The following is a 24,907-nucleotide window of genomic DNA, read 5'->3' on the forward strand; positions in this document are numbered from 1 at the left end:
CTTAGCAGGCTCTGTGCAATCAGCAACAGGAAGAAACAGGTGCACATGAGGCAACATGTGTACTGACACATGTCAGTGTGAGCCCGTAACATACAACACAGAATTTCAGATCAAGGCAAGTTCAAGCAATAGTAAAGAAAAGTGAAAAACATGACAAAACAAACAGTACCTTTATTTTATGATGTTCGACAAATTCTCCATAGGAATTGACATAGGTCACAGCCTTTTCCCTCAAGGACAACCTGTAGCCCCAGTTTAGAGAGCCAATGTGATTCTGAACTGCTTCTATCATAGTCTCCCAGTTGTGCTTCACTGAAAACAAATAACCAGAGCAAAGACATAAAGCCAATTTTATTGCTCTTTTCTTTCAAGATTATTTATTTATTTATTTATTTGGGAGAAAGAGAGCAGAGTGAGGGAGAACATGAGCTGGGGGGAGACGCAGAGGGAGGAGGACAAGCAGGTTCCCCACTGAGCAGGGAGCCCAACATGGGGCTCAATCCCAAGACTCTGGGATCAAGCTTAACCGACTGAGCCATCCAGGCGCCCCAAGTCAATTTTATTTTTAATGTTCAATCTTATATAACCACACAGGATCCATACTATATATTGATTTAGGAATCAAAAAGTGAACACAAGACAACTAGCAACTGAAATCTTTTTTAGGTCAGTTACAGTTTATACTTCTTCCTCTCTTATATTACAAAACATAAGCAAAAAGCAAAGTTCTGAAAAAGAAAAAAAAATCCCTGGAACAGAGAATGGGGAGAACAGTCCAAAACGCCACAAGGCAGGGAGATCATCCCTACTTGGGAGCATCCCAAGGCTACTCTCACACTCTTAGGTCTGCACGGGGTGTCCCAGATGTGAAGGGAAGCAGGTCTCAGGATGGTGAGCACCATACATCCACCTGCCAAGCCCAGCCCGGGCCACTCCCTTTCAGTCCACTTGGTGGTGGCTTTATGATAGCAAAGACGCTGCATTTCATTACAACAAATGTGGTTTCTGCTCACCGTGGCCTACCATTTGTATTACAATGTTTACTCATTTCCTGTTGCGATTGGAGCAGGAGGTGATGGAATCAAATTCCTCATCATCTCCTTATCTTTTAGGCAGGATTGATTTCCTAGCCTTCATCTTGTCTGCCAATGCTGTTTCCTGAAGGAGAAACCAGTCTCCATGCAGCACTGTGCTTCTAAAACACAGAGGCCAGCCTGGGATTCTCACCAAACTGGATGAGATTCCCAAAGGCAAACCCAGCCAACTGAGGGTTGGTCCTCTAATAACGCCTGGTGACTCACCCCATCTAGCACTCTCCGAAAGGCCACAGCACTCCTCAGGAATGTGGGAAGTTACAGTGCAGGAGAGAAAAAGAGGTCATGGTGCACTGAGTTTATGGCATGGATGTCGGACCACCCCCTCTAGGAAGCTCCTGAGATCTTGCAATCCAGAGGATCACTGCGGTTGCTACACTACCTGACCCCCACGCTGTGATCCCAGGAGGTAAAGACCCAGCAGGGATGAACCTCTCCACGATGGCACATGCCCTCAGATCCTAAGCTGCCTCCTCCCCTCTAACCCGGAAAAGCTACTCCTCTAATCTTCCAAGAACCATTTTTCTCAAGGACCTTGTCAGTTAGCTTCCCACTTCACAGGGTATGTTTGTTTCTGGTTCTTTTTGTAAGAGTGTCTCTTACATCTACATCAGCGTTTCCCAAATATGGCTGCATATCAGGATGCCCTGGGATTCAGGTTGAAACATACAACTCTCTGGACCAAGTCAGGACAAGCTCCCCCGGGGAGATCCTGCGAAGGCAAGTCCAGAGACTGGCACTCTGGAACCACGTGCTCCACTGCTCTATTGACCCGTTAAAGATTTGCAACGGTATCGCAGTTCTAACTACTGATGGAAAAAATCTCCCATACTTTCTCAAAAGCTGCAGAGCTATTCTCACACGTTTACTTTCAATACAAACTTTAGAATAATCTGTCACGTTCCAAAAAGAAAAAAAAATTGTGGAGATTTTTCCTGGACTTACATAAAATTTACAAATCAATTTTGAGGTAATGTCTTTATAGTATTGAGATATCCCACCCCAAAATCTCAGTATATTTTTTGTTATGCTTTTCTTTCCTTATATATCTTGTCCATTCCTGGTATATTTACCCCAAGTTATTCTATCATTTTGTTGCAATTTTCCATTGTATATTTAACTTTCTATTGCTAATGTAAGAAATCTATTGATTTTTACAAATACATCCTCTGAGCAACTTAGTGAACTCTTATTAGCTCTAACATTTTTAGTTCGAACTCTTGTATATTCTAGGTATCTTTTATATAATTCATATTATAGATTTGTAATATCTTTTTATTCCTCCTTCTCAAGTATGTACTTTTTCTTCCTAGTCTTCCTTTTTGTGCACAGGCCAGAAGCCCCAGAACAATGCCGATAATAGTAGGGGAAGTCGGCTGCCCTGTTTGATTCCTGATTTTAGGGTAAATGCCTCAAGCTCTTCTCCATCAAATATTTACATCTGACTTTTCTTCATCATATAAAAGAAGTGGGCATTTCTTTCCTTAGTTTAATGACACTTGTTTTTCTTTTTCTTTTTTTTTTTTTTTTAAGAGCCATAGTGGATGTGAAATTTTTGCCAAATGCCTTTGGAGCTAGAATGTAGGTCATCATGTGGATTTCAACATCCCTACTATGGTTTCCTAATGACACATTCTTGTATGCCCAGAATGAACTCTCAGAAGTCACGGTGCATTCTTTTAGTCACTGCTGGAGAGGATTTGCTTTTTCCAGAATTTTGTAGCTCTATGGGCTATAGCTTTCTATTTTTACGCTATCTTTCTGTTATCACTGTTAAGTCAGCCTCAAAAAAAAAAAAAAATTTAGAACTTTCGTTTTTTCCTAAGCTCTCGAACAGTTTAAATATTTAAAAAGTGTTCCTTGAAGACTGAGGAAGTTTACTTGTAAATTTTCAGTGTCCCGGAGAATGGGTTGTCCTTAGGCAATGTTTTCTTTGATAATTCAAGTCAATTCTGTTTATTTATATTTCCCTAGAATATACTCCTTTTCAGCAAGATATTTAAAATTCTTACCACTAATTTGTATACGGAATTTGTTTTTCTCTTCTCTTTCTGTAGTTATATTTCTTTCCTCAAGACACCTAATGCTACATATTTGCATGAATTCTCTCTCCTGTTTCCCTGATTGGGTTTGCCAAAGGTCTACCTACTTATTTGCATTTTCAAATATATTCTTGCTTTTGTTCATTGACCCTATTTTGGGGAGGATGCTAAGTCGTTATTTCCTCAGTGTGGGGTGTATGTGTGTGTGTTTGTGTGTGTTTATTTTTTTGCCTTAAAGTTTCCCTATTTGGTATTAACTGCCATTACCTTGTTTGTGTCTCCCTGACACAGCTTCTCCCACCTGTTTTAAAATTGCCCATTTATTTAATTTTAAATAGGAAAATTCAAGTTAGCCATTTAAAAATTTAAAATTCAAAAAAAATTAAAATTCCTGTATTCTCAACAATTCTCCTTTGGTTTAGATGTGTGTGCTGTAAACAGCACATGGATGAATTCTGTCTACACAACTTGAGAAGCTGACTCATTCAGCTTTATTCTACTATGTAAAAGAATGTCCCTATGTTTGTCTGCTGCCTTGTTTTCTGGGTTGTTTTTTGCTCGTTTTAAATTAGTTTCATGCTGTTTATTTGTACATATCCTGTTCCCTTTTTCTTAGAAGTTCTATATTTAATTTCTGATCTGCAAATTATATATACATTTTAAATCTACTTCAATCCATTATTTCTCTACCAATGTCAAGAATGAAAGTATCTAGAAGATTCTCCCACACCCAGATTTCAGCATGCCTTCAGTTCCTTTCTCTCCCTGCTTAGATACTATGGACTTCTCTTGGCCATTCCATGAAGCTTATGCCTAAAAACTGCTAAGCCCCCAAATTCCATATGATGGCTAGCTAGGTGTTTCTTAGTAAAGCATCTCAAAACTAACTTAGAAGCCTTTTGTATATTGGGAACAAGATTTTACCCACTTGAGGGAATTATAAAGTATTTAGGAATATCAAGCACGTCTAGACAAGTTCAAGAACGTCACTGGGACCCTCAGGTGAGGCAAAATGGCATGAGCATACACACTGCTATCCCCCCAAAATGTGCAGAGCCCCAGCAGCGTGGGGCAGTGGGCGGCAGGCAGGGATGACACACCAAGAAGTTATTAGCTTGTGGGGAATCCTGCCTGGGGAGTCACCCACACACTCCTCTGCCTGGCTGTCCCCATCATAGGACACATGTACTGTCCCATTCCTCATGGCCTTTCTCCATTATGGGGCATTCAGAGTTTCCTCCCCACTTGGCCTTGATTATTCTAGAATTATTTTTTTAAAGGTTTTATTTATTTATTTGACAGACAGAGATCACAAGTAGACAGAGAGGCAGGCAGAGAGAGAGGAGGAAGCAGGCTCCCCGCTGAGCAGAGAGCCCGATGCGGGGCTCGATCCCAGGACCCTGGGATCATGACCTGAGCCGAAGGCAGAGGCTTTAACCCACTGAGCCACCCAGGAGTCCCTATTCTAGAATTATTAAAACAGGGTATAAGTACTTTTAGTTTTAAGAAGACTCCTTTGGGCACCTGGGTGGCTCAGTCACTTAAGTGTCTGACTCTTGATTTCGGCTCAGGTCATGATCTTAGGGGCATGGGACTGAGCCCCACATCTTGCTTGGTGAATTAAACCCTATTCCATTTGGCCTTCTGGCACCATTTCCTTCCAGATGGTTCTCTTCTGAGACTCTCTAAGCCCTAAGTCTTATCCCTAAAAATCTAGCCCCTCCTGGCCTCTATGACACAACTCTCCTGGTTTGTCCTCATCTTCCTCACCAACCCTCTAGGTTCTAACATTTCTCAGGATCCATCCATGTCTGCTATTCTTTTCCAACCACGGGGCCTCCCCAGCCCCTCTCAGCAATTCCTAAGACTTCAACCACCACCTGCAGGTGGGCTGCAAACCCAGGCCATGCCTAGACCTCTCTCAAGCACAAACCGTCCCAACAGTGAACTCCACCAGCTGTTCTGCAGGGGAAAATCCATGCAAGGTGAAGGATTCGGGGAGAAGGATTCTTGGAAGTGAAAGTGACCCCAAAGTTAAATTGCCAAATGCAAAGACCTTATTTTATCTACAACCAGTTGGTACTAAAGCTGGACCCAAAGCTCTCCACAGAGCTGAGTGTCTGGGGAAATTTGTCCATGGGAGAATCTGTCTGGCCACAGCTCATTATGCTGAACTGCACCACACTGGGCCACTAACTCACACTGGCCTGTGTTTTCCAGCTCAGCAAATACACTGCATTATCACGCTCTCCCTCTTCCGGGATTCCTTCCTTTTCTTCACCCTCCACCCACCCTGTGACCTGGCGGACCCAGCCTAGGAAGGATATGCTCACGCACACATTTCCTCCATCAAAATCTCTTGGGACACAAGTCCCTGTAATTTTTTTTTAGAAATTCCATAACATTATTCTAAAGAGACAGAAATCACCCAGCCACATCTAGCCTGTCAATTCCACGCCTTCAGTCCTCTAAATCCACCTCACACTCTCCAGTCTGAAATCCGTCTTGGCCCCAGGCCTGTCATTTCTCCTCTGGGTTAGGTGACAGCACTCTGGCTCACTTCCTTGTCTTTGGACTTGCCCCCCTTCCCACCGCCAGCCTTCTAAACTCCTTGGTGGCACCAGAGGGTTCCAGAATCCAAACTGTGGTTCAGGCTCCTCCCTTGCTGAACCCCTGACTCTCTTACTTCCTTTGGGGTCAACAACAATGCCTTCAGATGACATTTAAGCACTGTCATGACCTGCTTCTTTGTAATCTTGTTTTTCCCAGCATCCTGCCCCCATTCTCCAGGCCAGCCATTCACTATCCCCCGAAGACTCCATGTTTTTTCCCAGCTCCAGAGTTCAGAGCACACTGCTTCCTGTCTCCAATGACCTGCTTCTGTGTGACCTTCAAGATTCAGCTCAAGGGTCACCTCCACCATCTTAGCCTCTCAAGGATACAGTAAGTGCCCCTTAAGGCAATGCTCAAAACCTCACTGTGAACTTGAGCACACAGAATCTCCTCTCTTCTCTTTTCCTCTCTTGCAACAGACTGTGTACTCCTTAAGGGCAGAAGCTCTATTTTCCTCATATATGTATCCTCAGAGCCTAACCAATAAGTACCTATTGGATGAATTTGGCTTCCATCTTTCACTAACCAAGGACATATATAACCACTGGTAAAATAAAAAATGTTATCACTATAACAGATAAAATTCAAATAATGACCGTGGCTCTTCTCTTTTCTTTACACTTGAAGGAAATCTGAAATCAGCAATTATTCTCTCCCACGTTCTGTAGAGTCTGGAATGACTATAGCTGCCAAAGGCACCAAGGCCCCCAAGAGTAGTGCCAGGTTTCAGGTGATCACCTCTGACTCCCCTGTGCCAAAGTGGGGTCCTAATGAGCAGTCACTCAACGAACTTCAGACTCAACTCTAGAACTATAAATAGCAAGTCTTTCTCTAAGAAACTCATTCTTTCTTCTTTCCTCCCAATCTGTATTTTTATATACCATTACCCACCTTGATGACTGTACTCCCAGCCAAATTTCCTGGCGTCCTTTAATGCCTGCCCTAAAAGAGCAGCTTGATGCATCAATTTCTTAGGAACACAGCCCACATTTACACAAGTACCGCCAAGACCTGAGAAAGAAGATAATAGTTTTAAAGTTTCCTCTGTGTCCATGGGTGTGTACGTGGTTCTACATACCTGTAGAGCAGGTGTTGTTAAACATGAGGAAATGACACATTCAGATGGCTGGGGGGCCAACAGCAGACCCCACAATAACACACAAATAATTAAGCCAAACTCTTCAAATGAGGGTCTGTGAAGGAGACCCAAAGATGAGCAAAAATACCAATGTACACTTGAATAGTTTTCTAGGGAGAGGATCCAAAATTTTCATTTGAGTCTGACCCATAAAGGGATCAGAATTATATTAGATTTATTAGATAGATACCAGAACAAGGACTGGAACCCCAGCTTCTAGCCTTTATTCTCTGTATGTCAGACTCTGCCTCTGAGCCAATATTAGGTCCACTGCAAGCTGCCTGGTAACATCTACTCTCAATCTCAAACAGCACAAAAAAGCCACGTGTGATGCCCCTGAGCAGAGCACGAGTCAGAAAACTCCCTCTCTGATCACAGTCTCTCTTCTGGTAATCCAGAGAAGTAGGATATTTCTAGGCAGGAGAGAAAGAGGGGAGAGGGCAGAAGGAGAGAGGGAGAAAACGAAGGCACACACAGGAATTTTTTAGCAGACAAATGTTAGAAGGAAAATTGAGAGAGATTAGCTTTACTGGATGAAATGCTAAGGTAAAATTTTTTGAGTAAATTTGAATTTTAAAACTGATTATCATATTTTGTCAAGGCTCCTACAGGAAACAGATGACATCCTCAAGCTGGGAAACTGAGGAGAGTTTATAGAGAAATGATTACAGGGGCGTGGGCAGGAAGAGTGAGGAGGAACAGAATAGTGAGTAGGCCATCGCCAACCCCACATGATGGGCAAGGCACATGGAGAGAGTGACACAGCCTACAGGGGGTTGGGCATAACAGTGGAGGTGGCCTTCTATTCCTGCAGGGAACAGCAGGGCAGGAGCTAGAAGAATGAAGAACCCCCCAATTCCACTTTCCTCCCTCCCTTCTGTTCTCCTCCTGGGACCATTAACTGGTCGAGCCCAACTGGAAGCCAGAGGGCAAGGCTGCAGATGCACCAGCTTTCTGGGGCATGGAAAAAGGTAGACATGAAGACACGAAGGATGGAACGGACACATAAACAGAACATATCCACGACAAAGTCTGTGTGTTCTATTAAAGTAAACGCTCTCCTCTACAGCTGGAAGCTCACTGTGCACTTTGCTGACAGGACCTGGACGATGACGCACACGCTAACTTGACTGAACATCACACAACTGTTAGAGTCAGCTATGAAACTGATGCAGAAACACAAGACAAGGTCATGGCAGACTTAGGTGGGCACCACACAGCATACACTGTGATTGCAATTAAGGGAAAACATCGGTGCACGTGTGCAAGAATTATTATGGCACACGTGTTGGATACTGGAGTCATGGAATTTTTTCCTTTTGCAAAATCTTCCTTCATTACTTTTATATTATCTTATCTTTTTATATTATATTTTCTTTCCACCTGTTAACCATGCAATCTTAGGTCCATTACTTAACCTCACCAGGACTTGCTTTCCTCACCTATGGAACAGGCTAGTTACTCCTCTTGAGATCAGTTGTGAGGATTAACAAGATTGAAGAAAGCCAAAGACAGCTGTAAAGAGCAGAAAACTACAAGAGTCACAACAAAGAAACACTGCTTACCCCATGATGTGCCCTGAGGCGTCGGGACCACAAAGTCTAGCACCATAACTTTCTTTCCCAAGATGGCGGCTTCCTATTTAAAAAACTACATATAAAGATCTTGTCATTTTCCTGACAACCCCCCAATTTTTCTCTCCCTAAGAGGAAAAGACTGTGGAAGAACACAGTCCTTTCTCTTTATTAATACAATTAAGGCTTGGACCGTAACAACAAAGTAGCTGAAGAAGCGCTTATGGCAATCACCAGGAAAATTATCTCTGGGTTTCCTTATGCTCATACCTGAGCACACGCAAGGCCACCAGAACCTCCCCCAATGACAATGAGGTCATACTCGTATGCTGAATCTTCCTGAAGGAGCTTCTGTAATAAACCACTCTGATGGGCCTATGGATCAAAGGAGAGAGGAAAGCATGATCTGTTTTACATCTGTTCTTTTGTACCCTATGTTGAATCCGTATGCCTTGCTTTTCTAAAACTCTTAGAAACAGTCCCTAATTCATCTAAGTTGAAACTGTAAATTTATCTAGATGGTACTCAAATAGGGTCCCACTAGATAGAACATATACTAAGTACATACATTTTTGATCATTATTACCTCGTGGCTACATGTGTGTCTAATGACCCACAGGTCACGACTTTATATAAGGCAAGGTCATTTTCCTTGGTCTAATCATCAAAGTATCATAATTAAGTAAAATAGCCAAGTACCATTTTTCAAGATCCTCTATCTTTCATTGACCTGTGCCAGGCTTTATTTTGCAAACAATTCTTAAGCATCCTTAGCAGGACATGCACATCAAATTTTTACATGGTTTCTCATAAACTGACCTAAATTCTGCAGCATCCTGGTAAACTTTCTATAGAACACAGACTTTTGGTTTTTCTTTCAGCAACGGTCACAAGGCTAGCTCTTCACCATAGTCTCCTGCTCACTCGGCCCTCCCTTCTGATCAGAAGTAGCTGAGGCAAGCTGGGACGATCGAGGCATGATGTAGCAATAGTTTTTGTTGTGTGAAGGAGGGTGTTTCAGCCCCTGAGGCTAGCTTTAGAAACACCACATGGCACCAGCTCATCCTGGGAAGCACAGTAGAAGTGCTGTATCACTGTAGGACTTGGCACATGCCACATGGCCCCAGATGGATGCCTGCCCGTGGAGGTTTCTGGCACATTCTAAAAAAGACCCCTTTGGCCTCCTATTAGGTGCCCTTAGGAAAATACATCTCCTAAGCATCTTCCACGCAGCATGAAATAGAATGGATAACTCTGCATCTCCAGATCCATCCTCTGACATCTTTCCCAGGTTAGGAATGGCAGGACCAGCATTTCCCAAGGTGTTTCGGGGCCTCTCATTATGCTACACACCACCACGTGAGCTGAGTGTAGCTTCTGGGACTAATGAAGCAGGCTGTTAATAGATAACAATGCTGATCATAGATTAACATAAATCCACACAATCTAGTTTCCCAAGAAAGTCATTTTAAGTTAAATTCTCAAATATAAGTATTTATCACTGATTACTACTATTTACATACATGCATAAAAAAATACAAGGGAACACAATTTTAATAAGAGGAAGTCATTATAAAACAAGGACCTAACTTAAGAAGGAACACCAATTTTATCTACCAGGACTTTCAAGATGATCTGATAACCATCCTCTATGCTTTTCCACTTCACAACTTCCAAAAGACAAATGAACAGACTCCCTTTTTTTAAAAAAAATTTATTTATTTATTTGAAAGAGAGAGAGAAAGAGAGAGCACAAGCAGGGGGAGCAGCAGGTAGAGGGAGAGGAAGAAGCAGGCTCTCCATGGAGCAGGGAGCCTGATGCAGGTCTCGATCTCAGAAGCCTGGGATCACAACCTGAGCTGAAGGCAGATGCCCAGCCGACTGAGTCACCCAGGTGCCCCATGAATAGACTCCTTTTTAAAAGCCATTTTCTCCCCTTTTAGATAGATTTAAAAACAAACTTTGAACAAATAGCATTAAAAACATATAATACCATTATTACCTGGAAAGTTCGATCGCATCCACCCATGTGCACTTTATTCACAAAAATATTGGGCACGGTTCTCTGATTAGTGATCTCTGAAAGCACTTCTTGGACATTGGCCCCATCATCTGAAGAATAAAAACTTCAATATATAAGAACATTGAAAGTGTTCCAAACTTTTGGGGGTTGAACAGAAGTGTTACAACACCAGACGCTCCCATGCACACACCCATAAAATGTCAGTACTTATATATTTACATATTATATAACTTCATGAAATGATGACTCAAGAAGGGGAAACGCCTGTTTTCAAAGGAAACCTTAAAGAATAAAAACAAATCTACAAATTCATTTAAAATGAACCCTTCTAAATTAGATCTTGAACTATTATTCAATGGCCTTGCTGGGACAAATAAATAAAAATCCACTTTAAAGAGCAAATATTAGGATAAAACCTGATTCCACTGTCGTAACTCAGAAAATGCTTCCTAAAATTACATGTGAAAAACCTTTATGATCCATGGTCCAAAATGTCTCCTCCACCCTTGAAAATAAAACAAGGCCACAACTATTTACTTACATACGCCCTTTGCGGTATACACTGTAGAAGAGTCTCAAAGATTCAGGAACACATCACTTGTTCAGGAGACATGGCTAAAAGGAGTTGGTGAAGTCTAATGAAGGCAGAGCTCAAACTCTGTCCTGTTCACCACCCAGTTTTCCACCCTTGCAGATCCCAAGTGTGGGTAAAATGCTTGGTTAATATTAGATGCATGCATGCATGCATGACAAGAATTAAAAATATAAAGCTGAAATATTAATGTGTTCCCCTCATCTGTAATACAATCAGGAAATACAGGCAGTTTCTTTTCATTTATTACAGCTTAATCTATTTTACCAGGAAGTTAGCAGATGCATATGAAATGCCTGAAATACTTCAACCTTAGCACTTTATACATCTTCTTCCTGCTCCCACCCCTCAAATATGAAAAGTATATAAATAAATAAATAATCTGCACCAAATTATTTGCCAAATAGAGTTCCATTTTCTGCATGGTTGAATGTAGACAAAAACAGCTCACCTAACCCAAAGAGACAAGAGAAAATTGAATTGAACAAAGCAAATGGGAAGTAGTCAATCTTGTTGACATTTATTATAAACATTTATTACAAAGCATACACTACCCATTCTACTTACCGACTTGATCAAGTTCCAAGATGTTACATTCAACTCCCAAAGAAGAAAACAGATCTTTAACCTGGAACACAAATTTACCTGAGTTTTACTCTCCAGAGATTCAACAGAGTTTGAAATATGTGCATGAAGGTGTCCAAAGCAAATGTCCAGTTCTCTAAATTGCAGCCAAAGTAGTATTTTAAAGTCCACTTTTCACCATTATTTAACAACTTTCAGTGCCCTCAGCCCTCAAGATAAAGCCCAGATGTTTTCAAGATGGAGACACTAGGAGCTTGGCAGATTGGCTCCCTGGTAAAACACCAGAACTGGTGAAAATTACTTAAAAACAACAACCACCACCATTTAAAGTCTCTGGGAATTGTCCAAAGGGTGCACAACAAATGAAACATTTAGTCGAGATCTGGTAGATGACAATAGGAACAGACAAGAGTCTGTTCCTGCTCCTCCTCCCCTGCCCTAGGTCAGTTTGATAGAAGCTCCGCTTTCAGTGAGTATGGACAGGAAAAAGAGGTTCCTTACTCCTTAAAATCACTGTCACCAGAAGGGGCAGGCCACCAGCATTTCTTAATCTCCCCACAGCTCTGAGTGGCAAAGGCTACATTCTTGGAGAGCGTGGCTAACAACACGGGGGCTCCTTTCCTCCCTTCCTCCGCACGGCCCCCACTCATAGAGCAAAGACTCTACCCCAGGCTGAGACTATTACAGAGCAAGGTTTCAGGATGGAAGAGGTAAGCCAAAAAGACTAGAGGTTACAGTCCCCACCCAAAACCCTGCTCATAAAGTAGGGTTGTCACTGATTCTTGCCCAGGGGAAGAGGAAAGCCATAAAATCAGAGAGCTCCAAAGCTCTATCCAAAAGAAATGACCTTATTTGAAACAGACCGTGTGGAAGGGCAAATCTAAAGGTAATGGACATTTTGGTGGTAAGCAACAAAGAGAAGGCTGGTAGTTTCACTAGAGTAACAGGCTAAGCTGCAAGCCAGCCAATTTTCCAAAGGAAACCGGGACAGAGATCGTTAAGAACAGTTCCTCTAGGGTCAGAATAAGCCACAAACATGCCTCAGAAACTGCCCCTGAATGGAGCCCAGATTTAACTGGACAAGAGTGTGGAACAATTTACACCCCATGACATTGTCAAGAACAACAAAGCAACCAGCCTGCAATTAGGGGGGCTTAACATCTGGGTATGTATGATCCCGACAAGACAGAAAACATAACGCAAACTAGGTGATGGGGACTAAGGAGGGCACTCGTTGGGATGAGCACCGAATGCTGTACGAACTGTTGAATCAGTATACTTCATACCTGAAACTAAGAACACTGTACGTTAACTGGAGTTAAAATGAAAACTTAATTTAAAAAAAAGAAATACACAGTCAACTAGAGCCCTGCTAAAATCTCTGTCATTCCAGGGTGACTGTGCACATATCTACGAGGGCACACTCTGAAAAGTGACATCAAAGGCTCCCATCTTTTGGTGAAAATAAACTTCCCTAAGATAATCCCGCCAACTTACTATAGAGAAATAAACAAGCAAACAAAACAAGCCAGAGAGGGAGGAGTCAATACCTGGAGCTGCTATGCGATCCCACCTGAAATGTCCAGGTTCCAATCAAAAACACTACGAAGCATTGAAAGAAACCAGAAAGTGGATCCATAGACAGGAAGAAAAGCAAACAAGAGAAACAGCCTGATACACAAAGCAGCCATTACAAATATGTTCAAAGAGTTAAATAAAATTATGCTTAGAGAGATGAAGAAAGGTAATAGAAATTACTTTTAAAAATCAAATGGAAAGTACAGAGTTGGAAAGCACAATAAAATGAATTGTTCATTACAGTGCTTCAACAGTAGATTTAAACTGGCAGAAGAAAGAATTAGCACACTTGAGGAGGGATCAATGCAGACTGTGCAACCTCACACCACAGAGAAAGAAGACTGAGGAAAAATGGAGAGTCTTAGAGAAGCATGAGATACTACTAAGCACACCAACATATAAGGTGTGAATATGAGAAAAAGGAAGGAGAATAAAGAAGAAAATTTTTTAAAGAAATGTCCAAAATATCCCAAATTTGATGAAAAGCAGTAATCTACATGTCTGAGAAGCTCAACAATCTCAAAGTAAGAGAACATAATCGAAGCTCTGGAAACTGGTCCAAGATCTACAACAATAAAGTGTATGCCCAATGAAGAAAATGCCCCCATTTAACTTGGTGGAAAATCCTGTAGCATCCTTAACGGCCCTTACCTCACCTATTCCTTGATGCTCCGAGGTATAGTAAGACTTTGTAGCAGTCTGGGCCCCAGTTGCCTTCCAGAAAATGCAGAGACCAAATTCGCAATGTTCTAAACTCAGGGCTGCCTAAGGGATTTGTCTCTCTGATGCCTAACACAGACTACACAGATAGTCAAAAGTGGCTGGGGTCCTAAGCTAAAGGAAGCCACAAGAAGCAGAGTGCATGGATCGTGAAAACTGAAAATGGGCTTCTAATATGTAGACCCCTGGGGGCAAGAAACTACAAGCAGAAGAATACAACAGAACAGCTAAGGTCCCAAGAAGAAGCAGAGGAGAGATTCTTAAGGAATTTACCCCACTTTAAAACAGCCCTGTATACAGGAAAACTGAGCCCATGTGTGAAAAGCACATGCAAATCCAGGGATGACAAATGCCCAGAAAAGGCCTAGGAAGAACTTAAGCCTTCATGCTGCACTGATTAGAGAAGTTCTTCCCCAGCAGGAAGCCAATCTGCAAAGACTATGAGAGGCAGCTGTTGTATATGCTGAACTTTCAACAAAAGATCATATACATACAAAGAGAAGAACATTTATGCATATTATATTTTTCACAGGAAAAAATAAATCTCCAAAACATCCTGAACAAATACAGCCTTCCGATTTACTAGACAAAGACCTCAAAACAACTATTTTAAATACACTCAAAGAGGAAAGTACAAAGAGCTAACAGAAATCAGGAAAATGACATAGGAAACAAAATAAGATTGTCAACCAAAAAGCAGGAATAACCACAAAGGAACTCTAAAACTGAAAAATACAATAACTAAATTGAAAAATTCTCTAGAGCAGTTGAATGGAAAACTCCACCAGCAGAAAAAGGAACCAGTGAATTTAAAGACAGGGAATTTGAAATTATTGAGTCTGAGGCACAAAAAGAAAAAAGAATGAAGAAAAATGAACACAGAATAGCAGCTTTGAGGAACATCATGAAGTAGAACAAGATATACAATATGGGAGTTCAAGAAGAAAGGATCATAAAGCTTATTTGAAGAAATCATGACCAAAAACTCCCCAATTTGAGGAAAGATGTGGATAAACAAACATAAGAAGCTCAAAGAATGCCAAGAAGGAAAAACCCAAAGAGACTCACACCAAGACACATTGTAACCAAACTGCTAAAAAACAAAGACAAGGAGAAAATACTGAAAGCAGCAAGAAAAAAGTAACTTATCAAGTACAAGGAATCCGTTTAAGATTATCCATGGATTTTTCAGTCAAAATCTTGCAGTCCAGAGGCAGAGGGATGAAATATTTAAAAAGTGTTAAAAGGAAAAAACTATCAGGACACCAAGGTGGCCCAGTCGGTTAAGGGTCTGCCTTCAGCTCTGGTCATGATCCCAGAGTCCTGGGATTGGGTCCCAGGCCTGCTTTTCCCTCTCCCTCTGCACACTCCCCCTGCTTGTGTGCTCACTCCCCTCTCTCTCAAATATACAAAATTTTTAAAAAAGAAAAAAACTGGGGCACCTGGGTGGCTCGGTGGGTTAAGCCTCTGCCTTCAGCTCAGGTCATGATCCCAGGGTCCTGGGATTGAGCCCCACATCGGGCTCTCTGCTCAGCAGGGAGCCTGCTTCCCCCTCTCTCTCTGTCTGCCTCTCTACCTACTTGTGATCTCTATCTGTCAAATAAATAAATAAAATTAAAAAAAAAAAGAAAAGAAAAAACTATCAACCAGGAATTCTATATCTGGCAAAAACAAACAAACAAACAAACAAAACAAGTAAACAAAAAACGGTCCTTCAAATATGAGGGAGAAATTAAGACTTTCCCAGACAAACAAAAGTTGAGGGAGTATAAATACTAGAGCTGCCTTATAAGAAATGCTATTGGGACTTCTTCAAGTTGAAATGAAAAAATGCTATACAGGCTTTGAATTCCTTTGAATTTGAAAATGCAAAGTTCCTCAGTAAGAGTAAGTATATGGACAAACATACAAAGAAGTATTATTATAATTTTAGTTCATAATTTATTTTCTTACTTTTATAAGATTTAAAAAAAAACAATAGCCTAAAAATAACTACAAATCTTTGAAAATGGGTGCACAACATATAAAGATATAATCTGTGAGACTGATAATCTAAAAAGCAGAGATATAAAGGAGCAGAGTTTTTATAAGTGATGGAAGTTAAATTATTTTTTGAAACAATTTAATTTCGAAATTTTGTTATTTTTAAATGTTTAAATTCAAAACAAATGTTCCAAAATTGTTAATTTTTAATTATTTAACTTTAATTAAATATTAAGTGTTAATTAAATTATTTAAATTGTGTTGATTTTGTATCCTACAACTTTGCTGAATTTATGAAGTTTTTTTGGGGTACAATCATTAGGGTTTATACATATATATTATATATAATTATTTAACTTTAATTAAATATTAATTAAATTATTTAAATTGTGTTTATTTTGTGTCCTACAACTTTGCTGAATTTATGACCAGTTTTTTTTTGGTACAATCATTAGGGTTTTATACATATTATATTACATGTAAAATTTATTAAATATTAATTAAAGTATTTAATTTTAATTTAATTCTAAATTTTTAAATTTGAAACAAGTGTTTCAAAATGTTAAATTTGAAACAAATAATACCTTCAGGATATTATATGTAATCCTCATGGTAACCACAAAAATATCTAGTAAATACATACAAAAGGACAGGGGAAGGATCACTAAAAAAATAAACACAAAAGAAGACTGTAAGAAAGAAAATGATGGACAAAAAAACTATGGTATCCACAAAACAAAATTGCAAAAGTCCTTCCCTTAGGTGCCTGGCTGGCTCAGTCAGCTGAGGGTCTGCCTTTGGCTCAGGTCATGATCCCAGGGTCCTGAGACTAAATCCCACATGGGGTTCCCTGCTCAACAGGGAGTCTGCTTCTCCCTCTGCCCCCAACCCCGCTCATGCTCACTCTCTCTCTCTCTCTCGCAAAAATAAATAGAATCTTTAAAAAAAAGTCCTTCCCTAACAATAATTACTTTAAGTATAAGTGGATTAAGCTCTCCAATCAAAAGACATAGACTGGTAGAATGCATAAAAGGACAGGATCATGCTGTTTAGAAGAGACTCATTTTAGAGCTAAGGATACACATTAATTGAAAGTGAAAGGACAGAAAAAATATTCCATGGATATAGCAAAAGAGAGAAGGGATGGCTCTACTGATATAAGACAAACTTTAAATCAAAACTGTTACAAGAGACTAAAAAGGCTAGTATATAATGATAAAGGAGTTAATACACCAAGATGATATAACAATTATAAAATATATCTGCCAAATATCAAAGCTTCAAATATACAATGCAAACACTAAACAAGCTGAAGACAGAAATGGACAAATTACAATTATAAGAGACTTCAATATTTCACTTTCAAAACTGAATAGAACAACCAGACAAAAGATCGATAAGGAACCAAAGGACTAAAAGAACACTGCAGACCAAATGGACTTCATACACAGATTACAAAACACTCTATCCAAGGTAAGCAAAATACAAATATCAAGTACACATGGAACACTCTCACAACAGACTAAACAAGTCTTAATTTAAAAAATGAAATCATACAAAGTATCTTTTTCGATCACAGTAGAATGAAACTAAAAATCAACAGCAGAAAGAAAACTAGGAAATCCACAAATATGTGCAAATTAAACAACACACTCTTAAACAATTGGTCAATAAAGAAGTCACAAGGGAAATTAGAGAATATCTTGACAAAGGAAAATAAATCATACTAACCAAACATACCAAAATTTGTGGACTGCAGTGAAAGTAGCAATTAAGGAACAATATATAGCTATTAATGCTTCTATTTAAAAAGAGAAAAGATCTTAAATCAATAGCCTAATTTTACACCTTAAGGAACTAGAAAGAGCATATAACTAAACTCAAAGCTAGCAAAGGGGAGCAAATGACAAAAACATTACAGCAGAGATAAAACAGGGTATAGAAAACAATAGAGAAAAAAACAAAACACTAAGAGTTACTTCTTTGAAAAGATACACAAAATTGACATAACTTTAGCTATACTAGGAAAAAACAAAGAAGATTCAAAGAGCTAACATCAGAATTTAAAGAGGGACCATTATTAATGTTTTTACAGAAAGAAAAGGATTGTGAGAGTACTATGAACAACTGTACACTAACAAATTAGATCATCTAGATGAAATTTATAAATTCCTAGAAACACCACAATGTACTAAGACTTGAATCATGAGTAAATGAATAGTAAATGTGAATAGACCTGTAACTAGTAAGGAGACTGAATCTGTAATCAAAAGCCTCCCAACAAATAAAAGCCCAGAACTAGATGGATTCACTGGTAAATTCTACCAAACATATAAAGAATAAACACCAATCCTCCTCAAACTCTTCCGAAAAATTGAAAAGGGTACACTTCTAAACTCACCCTGTAAGGTTACCATTATCCTAATGCCAAAGACAGACAAAGAATCTATAAGAAAACTACAGAACAACCACAGACCCTGATGAATATTAACACAAAAATCCTCAACAAAATACTAGCAATACAAATTCAACAGCATATTTAAAAGACTAGACAACATGACCAATGGGATTTATTTCTAAAATGTAAGGATGGTTCAACATATAAACACAGATCAATGTAATATATGACATTAAAAGAATGAAGGAAAAAAAAACAAAATCATCTCAATGAATGGAGATAAAGCATTTAAGAAAATTCAACATTTTTTTCATAATAAAAACACTCAAAAAACTAAGAATAAAAGGAAACTACTCAACATACAGAAGACCATATATGAAAAGCCCACAGATAATATCATAATTGATGGTGAAAGGCTGAAAGCATTTCGTATAAGACTAGGAACAAAACAAGGATGCCCACTTTCGCCATTTCTATTCAACACAGTACTGGAAATCCTAGTCAGAGAAATAAGACAAGAAAAAGAAATAAAAGGCATCAAAATTGGAAAAGAAGTAAAACTTTCTCTGTTCACTGACTACATCTGATATGTATAAAACTCTAATGATTGTACCAAAAAAAAAACCTGTTCATAAATTCAGCAAAGTTGTAGGATACAAAATCAACACCAAAAAATCAGTTGCTTTTCTATATATTAACAATGAACAACTAAAAGAGAAATGAAAAAATTCTACTTTCAATAGCATAAAGCAGCATACTTAGGAATAAATTTAGGAAGGAGGCAAAGACATGTACACTGAAAACTACATGTTACTGAAAAAATTAAAGACACAAATAAATGGAATGAAAGCCCATGTTCATGGACTAGAAGACTTCATATTGGTAATACTACCCAAAGTGATCTACAGATTTATTGTAATCTCTATCAAAACTCCAAAAACAAATTTACAAATGCACACAGATATTAGCCATTAACAAATGCCTAATGAGGACATGAAAAGATACTCAACATCACTAGCCATCAAGGAAATGCAAATCAAAACCATAATGAGATACCACTTCATGCCCATTAGGATAACTACTATCAAAACAAAAAACAGAAAATAACAAGTGTTGGTAAGGATCTGGAGAAATTGGAAACTTTGTGCACTGTTTTTGGAAAAATGACATGGTGTGACCACTATGGAAAACAGTATGGTGGTTCCTCAAAAAATAAAAAATAGACCTACCTTATATGTGATCTAGCAATTCCCACCTCTGGATATATACCCAAAGGAATTCAAAGGAGGGACTCAAAGACATATTTGTACACCCATGTTCACAGCAGCAACATTCACAATGGCCAAAAGGTGGAAGGGACCCAAGTATCCATCAATGAATGAACTGACAAACAGCATGTGGTAAATACACACACACACACAATGGAATATTATTTAGCAAAGAAATTCCGACACAGGCAACAACATGGATGTACTCTGAGGACATTGTGCTCAGTGAAATAAGCGAGTCACACGATTCCATTTATATGAGGCAATGAGATTAGTCAAATTCATAGAGACAGAAAGCAGAATGTGGTTTCCAAAGTTTGATGGGAGGGGGAAAGAAGAACTCAGTTGGGGAAGATGAAAGATAGATGGCAGGAATGGTTTCACAACAATGGTTAAAATAGTCAAGTTGATGTTATATATATCTTACTACCCCCCAAAAAAGCTAAAAACAGATGTGTAAAATCTTAACACAGAAACATATGAATTCAGGGCTGGGGAAACATGGCTCAAAGTTAATGTGGGGAAGAGGTTTAAAATATCAGGGCATTTTCTCCACTGTAGTTTGGGCCATTATCTTGTATCTGACTTGAACAGTAGCCTCCTGATTAGTTTAGCAGCTTCCACACTTAGTCTAATTTTCACACCACTGACAGATTTCAAATCACAGATTTTCATTCCTCTTCTCAAAAGTCTGAGATGGCTCTGCCTACATCATTAAGTCCATACTTACCAGGGAGCACTTTAAGGTCTCATCAATATCACTTTAAAAGTAAATTTCCAGCCATTTTTCAATTAATGCTCTTGATTTCTATCATATCCCCTCCGTCCAGCCACACTGTTTTCATTTTATCATCTCCTAGTTCGGCTTATACTAATTCCTTAGCTAGATGCTCTTTCTTACCTACAGATATCCAAAGTATCCCTCAAGGAACAGCTTAAATAGATACCCTGAAGATTTTCTGATCCCCATAGAATCAATTGTCTTTGTCTCTCATTCCCGCAGCCCTTGTTTTTTTCACAGGTACCTCCTACAGGACAGGACAGCTACTTGATTACTGCTCACTGGACTATGAGTTCTTGGAAAGAAAGACCACAGTTTATTCTTTCCTGTCCCAAACACTGGGCCCCCATAATGCTTGCTGAGTGATACTAGTGGCCCAATCAAGGAACAAGCCTCTCTGTTGGACTCTGTGCAGGTAAGGACAGATGTGGGATATGGCGTCCAGTCTGGGGTGATACATTTCAAAGGTTCACAGTCAAGCTATTACACAATCAAATGAGTGAAGTGTCATGTGTAAAGATAAATGATATGAGTACATAAAGAAAGTGGGCTTCTTAGCCAGACAAGAAAAACACTCAGGGAAAATTCTAAAAGATCTGCCATCCAAGTGGAAACAGATTCTTAATTCTATGCACTGGAGCCACATTCAACTCCAAAACTGAGTATATGTTTCAGGGAGACAAATTTTGCCTCAATTTTAAAGAGATTCTTACAATCAGAGCTGTCCAATTACATAATGGGACTGAAACTAATCGCCACATTATTGAAGTGTTGACAAGCACAGGGTGGAGAATCAATTGTCCTAAGATTTTCTGCATCAGCAAAGGTTTGACCTAAGACCATTTATTAATTCAACACACATTAAATGCCTGACACTGTTCTAGTCCCCAGTGATATAGCAATAGACAGGCACAGTTCTGATCTCTTGGCCCTTTTTTTAAGCTCCAAAGGACAACTTAAAAACAAAACTAAACAGGGGTGCCTGGGTGGCTCAGTGGGTTAAGTCTCTGCCTTCAGCTCAGGTCATGGTCTCAGGGTCCTGGGATCAAGCCCCACATTAAGCTCCCTGCTCAGCAGGGAGCCTGCTTCCCCCTCTCTCTGCCTGCCTCTCTGCCTACTTGTGATCTCTCTCTCTCTCTCTCTCTGTGTCATATAAATAAATAAAATCTTAAAACAAAACAAAACAAAAGAAGGCAGTGCTTAGAAACAGACCAATGTATATACAAGAACCAGATGAACGATGGGTGAGCATTCAAAGTAGCACAGAAAGGATGGATTCTCTAATAAATGAAGCAGGTATAACTGATAAGTTATAAAGAAAAAACCAAACTAGATCCCTGCTCAGCATCAAGTACAGGTGGAATAAAGAAGATGAGTGTGAAAAGCACACTCTAAAACTTACAGGACCTAAAATAGGAGAGTATCTTTATGACATCAGAGTAGAAACAGGTTTCTTAAATGTGACATAAGCACGAACCATCAAAGGAAAAAAAAGTGACAGATTCAACCACAACTACATTAAACTTGGCAAATTTCAGTTAGCTAAAAGATCCCATAATCAGAGTGAAAAGAAAAGTCAAATCTGGCACATCTCCAACATATATATCCAAAGGATTAGTATCCAAAATATACAAAGAACACATACAAAACAGTACAAAAATAAAACCATAATAGAGAAATAAGCAAAAGCTGTGAACATTTCATAGAAGAGGAAACCCAAATGACCCATAAACACAGAGAAAGATGTTCGGCTTCTTCAGGGAAATGCAAAATTAAACTACCATTTCATAACTGCCAGAATGGCAATAATTAAATTTATCAATTATTGGCAAGCAAGTAGAGCAAGGGGACCTGTTATACACTGCCAGTGGGGGAGCCAATTGGTATAATCACTTGGAAAAATATCTTGGCATCACTGAGGTAAGGTAGAAATCATTTCAGCTTCAAGATATCTACTCTAAGGTAAGTGTTACACACATGCACTAGAAGATATGTGCAAGAAAAGGCACGCAAGAACAAAACACTAGACACAGCACAATCAATAAACCATGGTATGATTCATCCTAGGGATTACAGATATGAAAATTAACAAACCACAGCTACAGATACTAACATGCATGAATCTTGAAAACACAACTGTTGAGGAAAAATACCTATGAATGATAAAGTACCAAAACAAGCCATAAGGAACAAAATCTCATTTAAGGATATACATGTATTTGGCAAAACTGTAAAGAAAGGCAAGGAATTTTGGATAGCGGTTAACCCTGGGGGGGAGGGAGGAGTAAGTAACATGAATATTAATAAAGGGAAACCTCACTAAATGTAGCTGAGAGATTTAGCAGGGATAGCTCTCCTGCTGTACCAGTCTCACCAACTGCAAACACAACAAGGAAGAGAAGTACCCTGCCCAGATACTACTTTACTACCCCAGCAGAAAGAATAGCTTTCTTCTAACCAGGGAAAAGGCCAGCCAATGAGAGACTGTCACAACACAGCGAGGGAAAAGCGTTATGCTTGGAACTCCCAGTTTACTCCAATGGACTTTTTGTTTATAAAGCCCTCCCAGCACCACCTACCCCTCTTCCTCTATAAAAGAGCATCCCTCCCCTCTGTTCAGTGGACTTGCCTATGGTTTCATGGTAGCTTGCTTGTCCTGGATTGTAATTCTCTGCTATTCCTGAATAAACCCATTTCTGCTGGTGAGATAACTAGCAATTTCACTTTTTAAGGTTAGCAGTAATCAGGCAGAGATATCCAAGGTTTCCAAAATATTAGTGTTTTATTATTTTTTAAGATGTATATGCATAATATACATGTTTTCTGAAACAATATACAAGGCAATGTAAACTTGAAAATAAATCTGAAAAACATGGCCTATAATCTGACAAACTTAACCTAATAGTTTATGGGTTTTGCATATTCCATTTATTGTTATTTCAAGTTTTTGATAATGTACAGTTCAAAATATTGAAAGTCCCTATCATACAGATGGGTCTATCTTCCAAAGGTTCGTTTCTAAGTGGGTTATTTTTTCCACAAAGAACAAATGTGACCACCAAAATAATGCTGTATTTCCAGCTAGTCCCCCCAAAGTTAAGGTAGTGTGCAAGACAGCTGAAATTACCCGTCACCAGGTACCATGCTCTCGCCCTTCATTATGTTCATTTTAAAGGATGAACGTGGGGTTCTGTAACCTGGTCAAGGTCACGTGGTTAGGAAGTGGGCTCTGAATCCAGCTTTTGTCTACTCCCAAGTGGTGGCCTCTCCTCACACCACTCTTTCGCCCTGCAAAAACTCTTGGAAATCCCTTTTATCTCTCCAAATAAACTCTTGATAAAGAAGCCAACGTCTGGCTAACAGCCAGAAAGGACAGGACCGTACGTTAAAGCCCCGGGCCGAGGCCCCAGAATAAGTATGCTGAGCCTAGCAGGTGGGCAACGTGGCATCCCCACCAAGGGTGCCAAAGGGGGCACGCCACGGGGCCCGGTGCTCGTTCCGTGTCACCACCACCCCCGCGCCCAGGTCCCGAGTCCCGAGTCCCGAGTCCTGGCCGCCGAGCTCTCAAGCGGCCTCCGGGTTCGCGTCCGAGGGCTGAACTGGCGGCACTCGGGCTCCAGGGTCGCGGGACAGATAAGCCCCCAGAACTCTGTTAGACCCCTCTTCACCCAAGCCCCCACAGCCCCTGCCACCAGTTCGCCGCGACCCCTTCCCGGCCGGCCCCGCCCTCGCCCCGCCCCCGCCCCGCCTACCCGCGCGCTGTGCGGGCAGTAGCTCTTGCTGAAGATCATCACTCGGTTGCCCTCGATGAGGCCCAAGAGGCGGCGCCGCAGCTCCTCGCGGGCCTCGGAGGACGACCGGCCGGTCCCAGGGGACGACAGGCGGGCCCGGCGCCCTGGCGGCGAAGACATGGGCACGCCGCGGACGCTGCCCAGGCGGCGGTTGGGGACCGCGCCCACCTTCACCGACCCCGGCGACGTCGGCGCCCGCGGCGGCGGTGGTGGCGGTGGCTGCGCCAGGGCGGCGGTGTCGCTCCCGGTTTTGCCGGGCCAGTTCAAGGACCGAAAGGCGGGCGGCGGCGCCGGGAGTGGGCCTGAGAAGGGGAAACCCCGACCACCACCCAGGCCCGGCACCTGCCACTAAGCCAGCCAGGCCGCAGCTCGCGCCGCCCCGCCCCCGGCGCCGCCCCGCCCCCGGCGCCGCCCCGCCCCCGGCGCCGCCCCGCCCCCGGCGCCGCCCCGCCCCCGGCGCCGCCCCGCCCCCGGCGCCGCCCCGCCCCCGGCGCCGCCCCGCCCCCGGCGCCGCCCCGCCCCCGGCGCCGCCCCGCCCCCGGCACCGCCCCGCCCCCGGCGCCGCCCCGCCCCCGGCGCCGCCCCGCCCCCGGCGCCGCCCCGCCCCCGGCGCCGCCCCGCCCCCGGCGCCGCCCCGCCCCCGGCGCCGCCCCGCCCCCCGCATGCAAATTAGGTCTTTCCTGGCCCGCAGAGGTTATGGGGAGTAGTCAGTCCTTCACAAAGAGTT

At 41.2% G+C, this 24,907-nt stretch overlaps 1 protein-coding gene across 1 annotated transcript in view; it reads right to left on the bottom strand.

Annotated features, from left to right (window-relative positions):
• TXNRD3 (thioredoxin reductase 3) overlaps nt 1-24,570 on the bottom strand; it is a 63,848-nt gene extending 39,278 nt beyond the window's left edge. The window contains exons 1-7 of the mRNA XM_080820406.1: nt 24,142-24,570; nt 11,644-11,704; nt 10,464-10,573; nt 8,732-8,836; nt 8,453-8,525; nt 6,641-6,760; nt 170-312 (exon numbers count right to left, since the gene is read on the bottom strand). Of these exons, the coding sequence (XP_080676532.1) occupies nt 170-312; nt 6,641-6,760; nt 8,453-8,525; nt 8,732-8,836; nt 10,464-10,573; nt 11,644-11,704; nt 24,142-24,300 (771 nt within the window). The 5' untranslated portion in view covers nt 24,301-24,570. The remainder of the gene's footprint in view (nt 1-169; nt 313-6,640; nt 6,761-8,452; nt 8,526-8,731; nt 8,837-10,463; nt 10,574-11,643; nt 11,705-24,141) is intronic.
• Nucleotides 24,571-24,907: the final 337 nt, after the last annotated feature.

Source organism: Martes martes, assembly GCF_963455335.1.
Source record: "Martes martes genome assembly, chromosome: 1".
Classification (NCBI taxonomy): domain Eukaryota; kingdom Metazoa; phylum Chordata; class Mammalia; order Carnivora; family Mustelidae; genus Martes; species Martes martes.